At 55.1% G+C, this 16,049-nt stretch overlaps 1 protein-coding gene across 7 annotated transcripts in view; it reads left to right on the top strand.

The window, feature by feature from the left end:
- Nucleotides 1-16,011, top strand: part of DOCK6 (dedicator of cytokinesis 6) — a 39,853-nt gene extending 23,842 nt beyond the window's left edge. For 6 of the 7 annotated variants that reach the window (XM_074350807.1, XM_074350805.1, XM_074350808.1 and 3 more), the window contains 26 exons: nucleotides 179-274; nucleotides 771-911; nucleotides 3,257-3,370; nucleotides 3,472-3,642; nucleotides 4,048-4,187; nucleotides 4,277-4,446; nucleotides 6,591-6,751; nucleotides 7,172-7,354; nucleotides 7,531-7,657; nucleotides 7,944-8,028; nucleotides 8,178-8,274; nucleotides 8,409-8,543; nucleotides 8,857-9,009; nucleotides 9,188-9,346; nucleotides 9,465-9,565; nucleotides 10,393-10,585; nucleotides 10,678-10,821; nucleotides 11,828-11,959; nucleotides 12,055-12,069; nucleotides 13,412-13,537; nucleotides 13,636-13,725; nucleotides 14,034-14,270; nucleotides 14,586-14,729; nucleotides 14,811-14,917; nucleotides 15,176-15,340; nucleotides 15,782-16,011. In XM_074350807.1, coding sequence (XP_074206908.1) covers nucleotides 179-274; nucleotides 771-911; nucleotides 3,257-3,370; nucleotides 3,472-3,642; nucleotides 4,048-4,187; nucleotides 4,277-4,446; nucleotides 6,591-6,751; nucleotides 7,172-7,354; nucleotides 7,531-7,657; nucleotides 7,944-8,028; nucleotides 8,178-8,274; nucleotides 8,409-8,543; nucleotides 8,857-9,009; nucleotides 9,188-9,346; nucleotides 9,465-9,565; nucleotides 10,393-10,585; nucleotides 10,678-10,821; nucleotides 11,828-11,959; nucleotides 12,055-12,069; nucleotides 13,412-13,537; nucleotides 13,636-13,725; nucleotides 14,034-14,270; nucleotides 14,586-14,729; nucleotides 14,811-14,917; nucleotides 15,176-15,340; nucleotides 15,782-15,824 — 3,429 coding nt within the window. In that variant the 3' untranslated portion in view covers nucleotides 15,825-16,011. The remainder of the gene's footprint in view (nucleotides 1-178; nucleotides 275-770; nucleotides 912-3,256; nucleotides 3,371-3,471; nucleotides 3,643-4,047; nucleotides 4,188-4,276; nucleotides 4,447-6,590; nucleotides 6,752-7,171; nucleotides 7,355-7,530; nucleotides 7,658-7,943; nucleotides 8,029-8,177; nucleotides 8,275-8,408; nucleotides 8,544-8,856; nucleotides 9,010-9,187; nucleotides 9,347-9,464; nucleotides 9,566-10,392; nucleotides 10,586-10,677; nucleotides 10,822-11,827; nucleotides 11,960-12,054; nucleotides 12,070-13,411; nucleotides 13,538-13,635; nucleotides 13,726-14,033; nucleotides 14,271-14,585; nucleotides 14,730-14,810; nucleotides 14,918-15,175; nucleotides 15,341-15,781) is intronic. The other variant, XM_074350810.1, reaches the window with a different exon arrangement.
- Nucleotides 16,012-16,049: the final 38 nt, after the last annotated feature.

Raw genomic sequence — 16,049 nt, 5'->3', positions numbered from 1 at the left:
CAGGGTCTGGAGAGCCCCAGGGAAAGAGCACATGGACTCCTTCTGGCCCCTCTCCTCCCGCATGGCCTCCCACTGCTCTAACCCCCAGCCTTCCAGCTGCATCCTCCCCTGTCATGCCCTCCAGATGGGATATGGAGTGGGTTCCTCTGCTGTCTATGACCCCTGCCCCTGTCCCCAGCTGCTTCACGAGGAGCTGGCTCTACAGTGGGTGGTCAGCGGCAGTGCCGTGCGCGAGGCTGTCCTGCAGCACGCCTGGTTCTTCTTCCAGCTCATGGTGAGACACCCTCTCCGCCCTGGAGCAAGAGGCCCCCAGGGAGAGAAGCCCCCTGAGAAATAGCCCTAAGAGACCCCCACATAGAGAGGAAAGAGATGCCTGAGGGGCTCTCTCCCTGGAGAGGCCCCCTGAGGCTTACCCGGAACACCTTCAGCAGTGACAAGGCCCTTCCCGCCCCCAATCGCCACCTTCCTTATGAGACTGTGGAGAGAGACCTCCTCTAGCTCCTCCCATACCCTATCAGCCCCGCCCCACGCAGGCTCCACCCATAGTCTCCCTAGCCCCGCCCACAACATACAAGTCCTGCCCACAGCTATCAGGCCCTGCCCTCACCCCATAATTGCAGGGCTCAAGTCACGTCCAGGACCCCTTATGCGCACGTTTAGCCCACTTCAAGTCACCACCCACAGCCTCCAAAACTCCGCCCCCCTCTGGCAAGTCACCTCTACCCACAGCCCCTCAAGTCCTACCCCGGGCCCTCTTGCCCCGCCCCCAGGTGAAAAGCATGGCGCTGCACCTGCTTCTGGGCCAGCGGCTAGATACACCTCGAAAGCTTCGCTTCCCTGGGCGCTTCTTGGATGACATCGCAGCTTTGGTGGGCTCTGTGGGCCTGGAGGTCATCACCCGTGTCCACAAGGTGAGGGGGTGGGGCCTCAATGGTGGGGGCGGGGCCGGGGTGCTGAGGGAGGACATAGAGCCAGTCAGGTGGGGCACCAGTCCTGTCCAGTGCCTCCTAGCTACAAGACTGAGAATCCTGTTTGCTTGATCGGTCTGTTCACTCAGCATCTGTTTCTTAAGCGCCTACTGTGTACACAGTCTTTTGCTGGGCATTAGAGACACAGCAGTGAACAAAATAGACCCAAATCCTTGCCCTCATGCAGCTGACTTAGGGGGAGACTTGAAGGAGGTAAGGGAGCAATCTTTGTGATACCTGCGGGAAGAGCGTTGTGGGCAGGGGGAACAGCAACTGCAAAGGCCCCGAGGCAGGACCGTGCCTCTGTTGGAGGAGCAGTGAGGTCAGTGGCTGAGGTGGAGTGAACAAAGAGGGGAATGAGAATTGGCGAGGGCAGGGAGGTGACACAGCAGATCCATTAGCCCTTAGCACAGTGCCAGTATACAGTAAGTACTCAATAAGTGGATGTTGATGTTCTGAGACCTTGATGGTTGTCCAGGCCCTGGGTCACTACTACCAGTGCTCACAGGAGCTAGGCAAATAATAATAATGACAATAGTAATAAAATTGTGCACCTATTGAGCACTTACTGTGTACCTGAATACTTCAGATGGATCCCATCATTAAATTCTCCAAATAACTCCATGAAGTTGGTATTATGGTTATCTCCATTTTACTGATGGAGAAACTGAGGCAAAGAATGACTGAGTAATGACCTGATAGCACATAACCAGGAAGGGGCAAGATGGGGATTTGAACCCTCACCACCAGCTTCTGTTGGGAGAGTGGGGCTTATAGTGGACTAGAGCGGAGCATGTGCACATTAGCTATGGCCAGAATGTCTGATTTTTAAAGAGCAGGGGGACTTTTGGATTGGATGGGAATTTTCCAGATTTTTGAAAACGCCGGTCTGGCCCAAGATGGCCCTTGTGCAATCCCCGGCGACCTCTGGGCTGGCCTCAAAGGTCTCAACCTTGTTTCACTAGAGCCTCCCCAAGGGCTGAGTTCCCAGGGGCTGAGCCAGTTTATTACCTCAGAAAGGGCTGCAGGGAAGAACAACAGCCCTGAGAAGTAGGATTGTCACAGCCGCAGGGAGCTCATCGGTGACGGGCCACAGCAGTTTCCTTCCTCCTCTTGACATGTCTTGAGCATCAGCTGAATCAGGCTTTGTGCACAAGGCAGACTCAGTCTCTGGCCCCTCTGTGTACTTGGAGCTCAGGCGGATTTTGCATTTTGTTTCTTTGTGTTGCAGGGAACTGAGGGTCACCGAGACTAACTTGTGAGGCCATGAAGGAGGAGGGCAGCCAGCACCAGCTGGACCTTGAGGCTGTAGCAGCCTCCTTGCTGTTCCTCACACCTGCCAAGCAGGCACTTCCTGCTCCAGGGCCTTTGCACTTATTGTTCCCTCTCTTCAGAATGCCTTTCTCCCCCAGGCTCTTTCTCATCCTTCAGCCTTCCTTTGAAACAGCCCCCTGTTACTTGTCTTTTAAACACATAGAAGTATCTGGAATACTTTTATTTATTTTCCCCTCCCCCACCTCCCCCACCACTGAGACTGACCTGGACGAGCAGCAAGGACTGTGTCTCATTCACAGGACTTGGCACATAATAGATGCTTAGTACGTGCTTGTTAGACAATGTCTATATCAGTTGGGGCAGAGGTTAATTTGCTTGAACATCATCACAAGTGGTTTAAATGTGGCCAGAGTTTATTTCTGAGCGTAAGTGAGCTGCAGGGGGCTCCACCATATAGGCCTAGCCACCTCTGTTCATTGTGGCACCTGCCACATCAGGCATTACAAGCAGTGAGAACAGGAGGACCCACCCCTTCTGTGGCTACAACACTCCTCTCAAATCCCATTGGTCAGAATGTGGTCACATGGTTGTTCTCAGCTACAAGGGAGGCTGGGAAATGTAGTCCCAGCTCTGAACTCTGAAGAAGGGTCTCAGCACTGAAAGAGGGGAAGAGAGCATGAGGGAGGTCTGCAGCCAGTGTTTGCCATCCATGTTGTGTTATTCAGATATGGGGAGAGGGGACAGAAGAGTGTCCTTGACAGAGCTGTGTGGAGGGTAGGGTAGGTAGGCATGTAACTGTCAGGGAGGGAAGGGCTAGTCAGATGGAGGAGGACAACCAGCAAGGCCAGGAGTCTGGAGCCCAAAGATAAGGGCATGTCCAGGAGACCCCAAGGCTTTGGGGCAGTGACGCGGCTCCTGGGGGTCACTGGTGGCCTTGGCGAGAGGAGGCCCAGTGCAGGGACTGAGGCTTGAGGGGGCAAGTGGGTGTGGGCTGACAGGCCCTGTGCCCCCAGGATGCAGAGCTGGCGGAGCGCCTCAACGCCAGTCTGGCCTTCTTCCTCAGCGATCTGCTGTCCCTGGTGGACCGCGGCTTCATCTTCAGCCTGGTCCGGGCTCATTACAAGCAGGTAGGGGTGGGCGTGGCAGGAATGGCACACCTGCAGGGATGTGGGAGCGGGGGTGGTGGGCAGAGCAGTGTAAATGTCACCCACTGACGCCTCCCCCGCAGGTGGCCACGCGGCTGCAGTCAGCCCCTAACCCGGCGGTGCTGCTGACTCTGCGCATGGACTTCACCCGCATCCTGTGCAGCCACGAGCACTACGTGACCCTCAACCTCCCCTGCTGCCCACTGTCGCCCCCGGCCTCGCCCTCGCCCTCTGTATCCTCCACCACCTCCCAGGTGAGCTGGTCTCACTTCTGGTTCCTCTTCTTGATCTATGACCTCTTTCCTTCAACTCTCCTTCTGTGGTTCCCTCATCTCTGTCCATTTCACCGTGGGCCACTGCCCAGGGGACTGACTCCTTACCTCTTACCCTTCACCTCTGACCCCTCATTCTCAGCAGTTTCCCAGGGAGGACCAGCTTCTGATTTCTCACCCTGAAGTCCAAACTCCCAGACTGACTTTCCATCTGCTGTTTCACAGACCTCTGACTTTTGACCCTATGCCCTGTCATCTCATAGATGGGTTAACAACAACTTCTCGCCTCTGACCTTTAACCCCATGCCCACTGTCACCTCCAGATGAGTTAACCCCAGTTTTGCACCTCTGACCCTGGGCCCCTGCTTTGTCCTCCATCCTCTACAGAGCTCCACCTTCTCCAGCCAGGCTCCAGACCCCAAGGTGACCAGCATGTTCGAGCTGAGTGGGCCCTTCCGGCAGCAGCACTTCCTGGCTGGGCTCCTGCTAACGGAACTGGCACTGGCCCTGGAACCTGAGGCCGAGGGGTGAGCACAGGCCCTGTTGGGTCCCAGGGCCAGGGAGGAAGGTCCAGGAGCCATGCCCACTCTGTCCTGAGCACCTCACTACCCCACAGGGTGTCCCTGCTGCACAAGAAGGCCATCAGTGCTGTCCACAGTCTGCTCTGTAGCCATGACGCTGACCCCCGCTATGCAGAGGCCACCGTGAGGGCCCGGGTGGCCGAGCTATACCTGCCGTTGCTGTCACTCGCTCGGGACACGCTGCCACGGCTGCACGACTTTGCTGGTCAGCGGGCCAGGGCGGGATGAGGTCATACAATCTGGGGGTTTGATTGCTCACACAAGGCTCAGGTCAGGAAAGGCAGGAGAGCAGATTAGGAGTGAAAACACAGACATTAGGGTCAGGGGTGTGAGTTCAAGTCCTGCTGCAGGGCCCCAGGACGGCCATTAATCTCTCTGAGCCTCAGGTTTCTCACCTGGGGGGAAGTGGTAGCACCAGCTACTTCCTAGGATTATGTGAAAACTTGGGGATTGTAGTACTGGGATATGGACAGCCCATGGTAAGTGTATTGTCTTCTAGAAAGAGGGTGTGAGGAGGGGAGGGTGAAGAATCAAGGTGAGGGGGCAGTTGGAGCCATGTATTCATTTGTTCACATGAGTGTTCATTGACACCATTGAAGGACAAGTGTGTATAGTGTTTGGAGACACAGCCTTGGGATTGGTGGGTGGACCATCCACCTTCATCATTCAGGGGAAACTCAGTTGTTATCTCTTGAATTTTTTTCCCCGCATCCTTTTCTCTTCTCTCCTCCTGGGACTCCAATTACACGTATGTTAGACCTTTATGATCATGTTACACGTGTCTGCTGTGCTCTGTTCTGTTTTTCATTCTGTGTACTCTCTGTGCTTGAATTGGGGAACTTTCTGTTCACCTGTGTTTGAGTTCACTACCTCTGTCTTCTGCTGTGTCTGGTATATTAACCTTCTCCATTGAATTCTGAATTTCTGATGTTACATTTTACAGCTGTAAAATCTGATTTGTTGTTGTTGTAGATCCAACTCTCTATTGAAATTCTCCACCTTTTTACCCATATTTGTGCATCTTTTTTGCTACTTTTTGTTAGAAAGTCCCTGTTTGCTCACTTCAACATGTGGTCGTCTCTGTGCCTGCTTCTGCTGGCTTTTTTCCCCTATCAATCACATTTTCCTGCCTCTTCACATGTCTTGTGATTTTTTATTGTATTCTGGACATTGCATATAAAAGAACCATCAGGACTGAAGCAATGTCATCTTTTCTCAGAGAGGGATCCCCATTCTATCTCTTAGGTAGAGAGGATAAGGGGCTGATCACTCAATCCATTCAGGAATTAAGCTAGGTTAAGCTGGGCTGGAGCCTTAGTAAAACTCAGTCTGCCTTTTATTTCAGAAATCTCCTGGGTGAGACTTGTTCTGTATTTGGCAGCTCCTCTCTCTGATGAGACTGGCTTTTGGTGGGGGAGAGGTATTGGTGGAGAGAGTACTCTTTGATTTTTTTTTTTAATTTTAATTTTTTAAACACCTTTATTATGGTATGATCCCTGTACAGTAAATGACACATATTTAGATGAACAATTTGATGAATTTTGATAGATGTATACGTACACCCATGAAACCACCACCACAATCAAGATAGCTGACATTTCTATCACACCCCAAGAGGTCCAGATTTCGACTTCCCAATTTATCCCTTCTCACCCCCTTAATCCCTGGTAACCGTAAGTTTGTTGTCTGTTTCTGTTTTGTAGATACATTGATTTGTGTCCTTTTTTTTATATTACACATATAAGCAATATCCTGTGGTATTTTTCTCTCTTTCTGGCTTATGAGGGCACTGTTTTAAGATCATAGATTTTGGAACCAGACTGTTTAGGTTAAAATCCTAGCTCTGCCATTTAACTGCTGTGTGACCCCAGGCAAGTAACTTAACCTCTCTGTGCCTCAGTTTCTTCATCCATAAAGTAAGGATGATAAAATACTTACCTCACAGCATTGTTTTGAAGAGTAAGCATTAATATTTTTAAAGTGCTTAGAATAGTGCCTGGCACATAGGAAATGCTATGTAAGTGCCAGTTGATGCTATAAGAGTAGCAGCAACATTTATTATTATGGTTGTCATTGTCATCATCATCATCTTAATAATGTGCACCAGGCCATGTTCTCAGTGTTGAGCATAGTGCCCAGAGCAGATACAGTCCAGGCCTTTGTGGATCTTACAAACAGTTGCAGGATGAATTACAAGTACAATAAGTGAGCTCCGGGAGTCAATAACTAGAGACCCTACCTTGGTCTCAGAGGTGGTATCAGGGAAGGCTTCCCTGAGGAGGTGGCCTCTGAGATGAAATGTGAGATAGATACAACACCTACCACAGGCTCATTCTTCTCATCCCTCAGAGGGCCCAGGTCAACGGTCAAGGCTAGCCTCCATGCTCGACTCAGACACAGAAGGGGAAGGGGACATCGGAGGCACCATCAACCCCTCAGTGGCCATGGCCATTGCTGGTGGCCCCCTGGCCCCTGGTTCCCGGGCCAGCATCTCCCAGGGCCCAGCGACAGTGAGTACCGGCCTTGTCCCCAGAGACACCATCCAACATTTAACCATCTCTCTGCCTGCGTCTACTATCTTTTCTCCCTTTTCAATCACGTTTTCCTGCCTCTTCACGTCTTGTGATTTTTTTTTTTTAATTTTTGGGTGGGAGGTAATTAGGTCTATTTATTTATTTATTTTTAGAGAAGGTACCAGGGATTGAACCCAGGACCTCATGCATGCTAAGCATGTGCTCTACCATTTGAACTATACCCTTCCCCCCCCCCCGATTTTTTTATTGTATCTTGGACATTGTTTGTAAAAGAACCGTAACCTGATAATAGAAGTTATATAATGAAGTGCCAATCAGCTGGTTCTCATCTTAATATGGAGAAAATGAAACTGTACTGTCTCCCTTCTGAGCGCCCCGTCCCCTCTCCGGCCCCAGGCTGCTCGCTCAGGCTGTGCCCTCTCTGCTGAGTCCAGCCGGACCCTGCTGGTGTGTGTGCTCTGGGTTCTGAAGAATGCCGAGCCGGCCCTCCTGCAGCGCTGGGCTGCGGACCTGGCCCTCCCTCAGCTGGGTCGTCTCTTGGACTTGCTGTACCTCTGCCTGGCTGCCTTTGAGTACAAGGTTCGAGCTGTGGGCAGGGGGCTGGGGTTCTGGGGTGCTGTGGGCTGGGCGTGAAGGGGTGGACTGTGTCTTCAAGCACAAGGTCCTGGAGGTTGGAAAGGGCCAGAAGAAACAGGTCCGGGCTAGCCCCCAGAAAAGGGCAGAGTCAACCTTGAACCTGTTCTCTGTCCTCCCAGGGGAAAAAGGCCTTTGAACGTATCAACAGCCTCACGTTTAAGAAATCACTGGATATGAAAGCCCGGCTGGAGGAAGCTATCTTGGGCACCATCGGAGCCCGGCAGGAGATGGTGCGGCGGAGCCGTGGTGAGAGGGAGATGCACGTCCCCACCTGGCGGCTCCCAGTCTGTGTCCCAGGGCCCTGAGGCGGGCCATCTCTGCCTCTCGGTCTGGCTCACTTTTCCCAGTAAGAAGTCCACGTTATCCCCATACACATGGGTGTCTGTGTTCCCCACTCATGTCTAACTGCGTCCACTCCGCAAGTGCCCACATCACCCAGTGTCCTCACAGGTTTCCCACATGTGTATCTTCTCATGGTCACGCGTGTCCTTATGTTTTTGCACATCTGTGAACACACACCTGTGCATCTCAGAGAGAAGCCCATTTGGGAACCAGGAGAACGTACGCTGGCGGAAGAGCATCACACACTGGAGACAAACCTCGGACCGTGTGGACAAGTAAGCGTGGGTGGGAAGTATTTCGCTGGGGTCAGACCAATTTCCAGAGAACCAGCACCTTGAGGGAAGCTGAGGGAGGGGAAAGAGCTCAGCCATGGGGTGGGGTCTGGCCCTGAGAGGCGCCCCCAAGCCCTTTCCATCCCCTCCAGGACCAAGGATGAAATGGAACACGAGGCCTTGGTGGACGGGAACCTGGCAACTGAGGCCAGCCTGGTGGTTCTGGATACACTGGAGATTATCGTGCAGGTAGGGCTTGATCCAGCATCTCCCTGGCCTCTGACCTTACCACAATGCCTTGTGATCTCTGACTCCAGAATCCCTCTCCTTCCCTAACTCCTTAACCACGCCAGTCTCTAACAGCTGGATTTCTGGCCCCCCAGACGGTGATGCTGTCAGAGGCCCGGGAGAGTGTCTTGGGTGCAATACTGAAGGTTGTGTTGTACAGTCTGGGCAGTGCCCAGAGTGCCCTCTTCTTACAGCATGGCCTGGCCACACAGCGGGCCCTGGTGTCCAAGGTGAGCACCCCTGACAGCCACGCTTCTTAGAGTAACAGTCACAGCCCACTCATTGAACACCTGCTGTGTGCTCAGTAACTCCATGGGGAAGACACTCCTTAGCCACAGTCTGCAGAGGAGGGAACTAAGGATCAGAGTGGCAGAGTCACTCACCCAGAGTCACATAGCAAGCTTAAACCCAGGTATGACTCAGGAAGCCTGCTGGGCTTGGCCAGAGAAGACAGAACACAGACAGATGCCCCTGCCCAAGTCCTCACCTTCTGAGCCAGAATGGCGAGGGGCTGACCAGTGTCTGTCTCACCCTGGGGCCCAGTTCCCAGAGCTGCTCTTTGAGGAGGATACCGAGCTGTGTGCCGACCTCTGCTTGAGGCTCCTGCGACACTGTGGCAGCCGCATCAGCACCATCCGCACGCAGGCCAGCGCCTCCCTCTACCTCCTCATGCGCCAGAACTTCGAGATTGGCAACGTGAGTGGGGGTGGGGGGCGTGGTCTGCAGGAGGCTCTGGTGAGGAAGGCCCGCCCAGGGTCTCCACGCAATAGACACAGGGCGAGAGGGGAGAGGTGAAGTCAGCAGAGCGGGCAGGCCCTGGTGTGAGGGTCCGAGGCCCGCAGGCAGCCTTGCTCTTCCTCCCCGGCCCGCCCAGAACTTTGCCCGAGTGAAGATGCAGGTGACCATGTCGCTTTCATCCCTGGTGGGGACCACGCAGAACTTCAGCGAAGAGCACCTGCGACGCTCGCTCAAGACCATCCTCACCTATGCCGAGGAGGACATGGGGCTGCGGGACAGCACCTTTGCTGAGCAGGTGACCCTGCCGGGCCCCCGCCCCACCTTCTGCAACCCGGATCTTTGCCCCTCCCTGCTTGACCCCTGACCCCATCACCTTGGCCCCGTCACTCCCTGCTGCTGTTCCCCCATCCCAGGTCCAGGACCTGATGTTCAACTTGCACATGATCCTGACTGACACGGTGAAAATGAAGGAGCATCAGGAGGACCCCGAGATGCTCATCGACCTCATGTACAGGTGAGGAGGGTCAGTCGGGGCCTTCCACCACTCATACCACAGACAGGTGATGGGAGGGGAGAGGGTGAAAGGGACAGGTAAGGGGAGCTGGGAGCAGGTGAGCGTACAGGTAATAAGAGATAAGTAAGGATGGCCAGCTGAAGAGGAACCAGGAGAGCAGAGAGATGACAATGGCCGAGTCAGTAAGCAGACAGGCGAGGGGCCAGGTAAGTGGACAGGTGAGCAGACAGATGAAGGCACAGGTAAGGTGAGGGCAGGTAAATGACCAGGTAGAGAGGGTACCAGATGAATGTACGAATGCAGAGGACAGGGGAGAACAAGGACAAGTGAGGGGGACAGGTGTGAGAGACAGGTGACGTGCTCACCCACAAAGGGGTGACAGACCAGGGGAACAAGTGACCTGGAGGAGAGTGAGGGGTATTTAGTAAGAAACTGGGGAGTGGGAGATGAGGGCACAGGTGATGGAGATGAGACGGAGGGCAGGGGGCATACAGGAGGGATGGGCCTGGGCAAACAGGTGACTTTGCTCAAGTTTCCAGGTAAAGTTAAACTGATGCGCTGAAGGACAAGTGAGAGGTTGACCCCTGTGGGGGTGGTGCAGGGCTGGACAGGGTGGGCTAAGTTAGGAGACAGGTGAATAGAGGAAGAGAGGAGATGAGGGACAGGTGAGGGGATGGACAGGTGATTGGGGAACAGGGGGGGAGAGTGGCTGGTCAGTGGGGCAGATGAGTGTGGTAACAAGTGAAGAGGATGGACAAGTGAGGGATGAGCAGGGGAGGGCAGGGTGGGTCTCTAGCCTCCTCACATCACCCTCACCTGGGCTCCAGGATTGCCCGGGGCTACCAGGGCTCCCCAGACCTGCGGCTGACGTGGCTGCAGAACATGGCAGGGAAGCATGCGGAGCTTGGCAACCATGCAGAGGCCGCGCAGTGCATGGTGCATGCAGCCGCCCTGGTGGCCGAGTACCTTGCTCTGCTAGAAGACAGCCGCCACCTGCCGGTGGGCTGTGTTTCCTTCCAGGTAAGCGCCCGGGCTTTGGGTGGCGGGGCAGGGCAGGGTGGGTGCGGTGCGTGTGGGTTGAGGACCACGTCCTGATGCCACCTCCCACCCAGAATATCTCATCCAATGTGCTGGAGGAGTCTGCCATCTCCGACGACATCCTGTCCCCCGACGAGGAGGGCTTCTGTTCCGGGAAGCATTTCACGGAGCTGGGGTTGGTGGGGCTGCTTGAGCAGGCGGCCGCCTACTTCACCATGGTGAGGCCTGGGGCCGGGGTGGCGTCGTGACTTCGCTGACGGGCCCCATACCGGCTCCCTGAGAATCAGGGCGAAGCTGCTGCCTGGACTCTTTCCGGGCAGGGGATTTGTGGAAGAGAAGAATTGGGATCCCTCAGAGACCCTGTTACCTCCTTTCTCCCCAGAAAACCCTTGACACATGGTCTGGATATAGTAAGCCTTCAGTGTGTTTAGTTACTATTTGAAATTCTTTTTTATTGTAAGAAATTTCAAGAACACATAAAAGAAGAAAGTTGTAACCGCACACTCCCCATACCCAGCACTCAAACTCAGTGACCATCTACATTTACCATCCTGTGTTCTGTTTCAGTTTTTGACATTGAACCTTCTTTTCTTTTCTTTTTCTTTTCTTTTTTATTTTTTTAGAGAGTTTTTTGGTTAATGTTTTCATTACTATCACTTTGCTGGAGTCTTAGAGACAAAGGCCTCAAGAATAAGCTAGACAGTAGACACAGACCTCTGACAGTCAGCAAACATCCTAGGACACCTGCTGTGTGCCAGGCTTGATGCCGGTGCTGGCTGGGGTCCCGGGACTTCAGGAGTGGTCATTACCAACGCGTCAGGAGGCAATTGGGTATGGAGGCCTTAGGCACCAGGCCAGAAGGGCTGGCATTCAGGGCCTGGCCCTGGGGAGCCTCTCCATGTCTCTGAGGTTCAGTTTCTTCTCTGAGAAATGAAGGAAAAAATGGCTTCTCCCACAAATGATGGGACATGGTAAGGTGTAGATGTGCACAGCATCTGGTCCATAGTAAGTGTAGCGGAGACCACAGAGGATGTCTGAGGGGCTGAGTGGAAAAACTGGTGCCCCCTTTGGGGCAGATGTGGTCAAGGTGGGCTTCCTGGAGGAGGTGATGGAAGATGGCACCCTGGAGACTGGGTAGGAGCATACAGGGAGGGCTGTTTCAGGCAGGAGAGAAGACCAGGGCGGGTCCTGGGAATCCTAATGTGCTCCCACCCCTACCCCCAGGGTGGGCTCTACGAAGCAGTGAATGAAGTCTACAAGACCCTTATCCCCATCCTGGAAGCCCACCGCGACTACAAGAAGTTGGCGGCCGTGCACGGCAAACTACAGGAGGCCTTCACTAAGATCATGCACCAGGTGGGCCCAGGACGCCCTCCCAGACCCTGCCCTCAGCCCCAGCCTCTGGCTTCTGTGGGGCTCAGCTGACCTTGACCCTTTTCTCCCTGCAACAGAGCTCCGGCTGGGAGGTGAGTGGCCACCTGCCCCTGGGGCCCCCATGACGCCCGGTCTCCGCAGTCAGGGGCCACCAGGGGGCGCTGGAGGAGCACAGCCACCTGGCCGCAGGGGCTCAGTGGGCGATGATGACGCACCCCCACTACTTCCCCCCAGATCCCCCCTCCCTGCCCCAGATCTCCAGGGCAGCCTGTGACTCACACAGCTGGGAGCTCTCCAGAGACACCCCTCCCTCGGGCAGGGCCAGCTTGGTCACTGCCTGGAAGAGGGGGGCCTCTGACTCCCTCCCTCTGTTTCTTTTTGTCTCTGTCTCTTTGTGTCTCTTGATCTCTTCCCCTCCATCTCTCCCTGTCTCTCTGTGTTTCTCCTTGATCACTCTCTCTGTGTGTCTGTCTTGGTCTCTGTCTCTCTCTGTCTCCCCAGCTTGCCCCAGAATCTCTGCTCCTCGTTGCCATTTAATGTTCCCCCTCTCCTGCCACTCCTCCACTTGGGTCTATTTTTAGGCATCTCCTAGTTTGGGGAGAATTTTCAGGCCAAAGATGGCAGGAACCCAGAGCCAAGGCGGGAGGCCTGGGTGGAGGCTGGGCGGGGCGGGCAGGTCCCTGCTCCCCTGATCTCCTGTCTCTGCTCATGGAATGGTTCTCATGAGGCAGCGTAACCAGGACCGTCGGGGTTGGGGACTCTGACCTCTGACCTCTCCCATGATTTTGTCTCTCTGCCCCCTGCTCCCCCATCTCCCGGTGCCCACCCCACTGTGCCTGGATCTGCCTTGGTGAGTGAACATGGAGCCACCCCCATTCTTTCTGGTGGAGGGTAGACTACCTGGGGGTGGGGAGACCCTCCTTCCAAACTTAGGTCTGGGAGGGGAGGGGATGCTCTGGAACGAGGGAACCAAATCCTCTGTCCCAGACCAAGAGATGGCCATGTCTTCCCTCAGCCACATGCATTTATTGAGCACCTGCTGTATACCCAGCCTTATAGGCACTGAGGACACAGTTGAGAGCAATAGAGCCCCAATCCTCATTTCATATTGAGATTCAGACTCTGAAGAACTGCATGGGGCAAGAGGGAGAATCAGAAACTAGGGCTTTGTGTTAAATGAGAAAGGTTTGAGGGAGGCAGGAGACAGGCTGGGGAGAAAGAGTGAGGTGTGGGCAGTTGGCTGTCACCTGGGTCCACACTCGGATATTCCCAGGGTCCTCCTGCCTGTGCCTGGGATGTGATGTTCTTGGAGTCCTCAGGGTCCTCTGCCCATGCCAGTGTCTTCGGTACTTGGGGCTGGAGGACACGTGTCTCTGGGGCAGGGGGACCTCCCGTGAGGCCTCGTGAACAACGACAGCTTTCCCACAGCCGCAGCGCGTGTTCGGGACATATTTCCGTGTGGGCTTCTATGGTGCCCGCTTCGGCGACTTGGACGAGCAGGAGTTTGTGTACAAGGAGCCATCCATCACGAAGCTGGCCGAGATCTCTCACCGGCTGGAGGCACGTCCTGGTGGTGGGGGGTGGACTGGGCTCTGGGCTGACCTGGGGTGGAGTGGGGGCTGCAGTTGTGCGGCCCCGAGTCAGCCCTGTGTCTCCAGGAGTTCTACACGGAGAGATTCGGGGAGGATGTGGTCGAGATCATCAAAGATTCTAACCCTGTGGACAAGACCAAGCTGGACGCCCAGAAGGTGAGGGCTCCCAGCCATCCCCATGGGGTACTATATTCAAGTACTAAAACCTGTAGCCCCTCAAATCCTATTTCTCTGGGAAACTCCAAAGCTTATCTCCCTCAGAGAGCCCCAAAATCCTATTCCTCAGGGGATGCCCAAGCATTCAGATGAAACATAGGGAGACCTAGAAACCCCAGATCCAGAGCTCCCAGACCCAGGGAGGCCCAAATCCCCTTTCTCCAGGGAAGGGTCCCCCGCGGGAGGCCGGTAAGCCCCAGATGTGTGTGCTGGGGCTGAGAGCCTCACCCCTGAGCCCTGCACCCCAGGCCTACATCCAGATCACGTACGTGGAGCCGCACTTCGACACCTATGAGCTCAAGGACCGGGTGACCTACTTTGACCGCAACTACGGGCTGCGCACCTTCCTGTTTTGCACGCCCTTCACGCCCGATGGGCGCGCACACGGGGAGCTGCCCGAGCAGCACAAGCGCAAGACGCTGCTCAGCACAGACCACGCTTTCCCCTACATCAAGACGCGCATCCGCGTGTGCCACCGGGAGGAGGTGGGCGGGGCAGGCCTGGGGAGGGAGGTGCAGGGACCCCAAATTCCAACCTCCAGACCCCAATCTGCAGACTCAACCCTACCTCCAGACCTTGCCGACCCATGACTGGACTAGAACCAAAGTTCCCAGAACCAGACAAAGGCACCTGAACCTTGACCTCCACCCTGTCAGACCCAGGCACACAAGAGCCCCCAGGCCCTTACACAGTCTCTTGGACCCCTATCCACCCCCAGGTGGGGTCCAGGCTGCCGTGGGCGAATTTGGGTCAAGACATCTTCAGGCCCCAGCCCATGCGTCCTCATCCCCACCCTGTAGACAGTGCTGACACCAGTGGAAGTGGCCATCGAGGACATGCAGAAGAAGACCCGGGAGCTGGCCTTCGCCACTGAGCAGGACCCACCCGATGCCAAGATGCTGCAGATGGTGCTGCAGGGTTCCGTGGGGCCCACGGTCAACCAGGTACGGCTGGTGTGGAGGGCAGGCTGCCCAAGGCCCCCGGGGCCCATGCAGACATCCTTACCAGCCCCTCGTACTCCACAGGGTCCACTGGAGGTGGCCCAGGTGTTTTTGGCCGAGATCCCAGAAGACCCCAAGCTCTTTAGGCATCACAACAAGCTGCGACTCTGTTTCAAGGACTTCTGCAAGAAGTAGGCCTGACCCCCACCCCATCAGAGCCCCTCTAACTCCCCATTGTGACTTTCTGCCTACTTGACTCCCAGTACAGCCTGTCAATCAGCCTGAACAGCCGTTATAGTCTCTGATTTCCATGAAGTCATACCCACCTGTCAGGCCCCCCATTATAGTTCCTCTGAATGCCTGATGCCACCTCATGGACTCCCCACTTTCTGTCTTGCTTCCTGTCCTGAGTATCAGCCCCTGAGCATCTCCTGCCATGTGGTCCTCAGGTGTGAGGATGCGCTACGGAAGAACAAAGCCCTGATTGGGCCGGACCAGAAGGAGTACCACCGTGAGCTGGAGCGCAACTACTCCCGCCTGCGGGAGGCTCTGCAGCCCCTGCTCACCCAGCGCCTGCCCCAGCTGCTGGCTCCGACCACAACCAGCGGCCTCAGGTGCCTGACCCGGGCCCCCCACCCTAGAGAGGGCAAGAGGGGGCAGGCAAAGCTGGGCACAGCAAGAGGGCTGGCATACATGTGCACATCAACATGGGTGGTCACGGCTCGGGATGTGACCCACAAGCATGTGAATCCTCAGACGTGTGCATAAGTGCCAGCTCTGAGCAGTCGTTTCTGACCCTGGCTAGGTCAGTTCCCAGACATGTGACTTCAATTTTCTGAGCCTCGGTTTCCACATCTGTAAAATGGGCATGATTCATATCGACGGGTGGATTCTATGAGAGAATCTCTAATTCCGCGGCTAGATCAGAACCAACATGAAAGGATTCAGGAAGACCATAGAAGGATCTTTGGAGGGGGAGGAGGAGGAAGAGGCTGGGGAGCATTATGAAGTTGGGGGCCCTATGGCCATGTTGACCCACCTTATTCCTTCCCCAGAAACTCCTTGAACAGAGCAAGTTTCCGGAAGGCTGATCTCTGAGCCCACAAGGCCTGAAGCCACACCCAGAGGAGCCAGCACCTTGACCTCAGCTGTCTGCCTTCCTGAGAGTCTCCCCCACTGTGGGGTGACCACATTGCACATGGGGCTGGGCCCTCTGTCCCTCTGTTCTTGTCTGTGTGCACTGATGCTTCTCACCTTTTCTAATTTAAAGTGGTTTTTATAAACAGCTTGTGTGGTGTGGTCCTTAGGGGCTGGGTCCTGTGT

This window comes from Camelus bactrianus, chromosome 22 (genome assembly GCF_048773025.1).
Source record: "Camelus bactrianus isolate YW-2024 breed Bactrian camel chromosome 22, ASM4877302v1, whole genome shotgun sequence".
In the NCBI taxonomy this organism is placed as follows: Eukaryota; Metazoa; Chordata; class Mammalia; order Artiodactyla; family Camelidae; genus Camelus; species Camelus bactrianus.
Note: the sequence above shows the minus strand (reverse complement) of the source record. Positions and strands in the feature narration are given on the sequence as shown.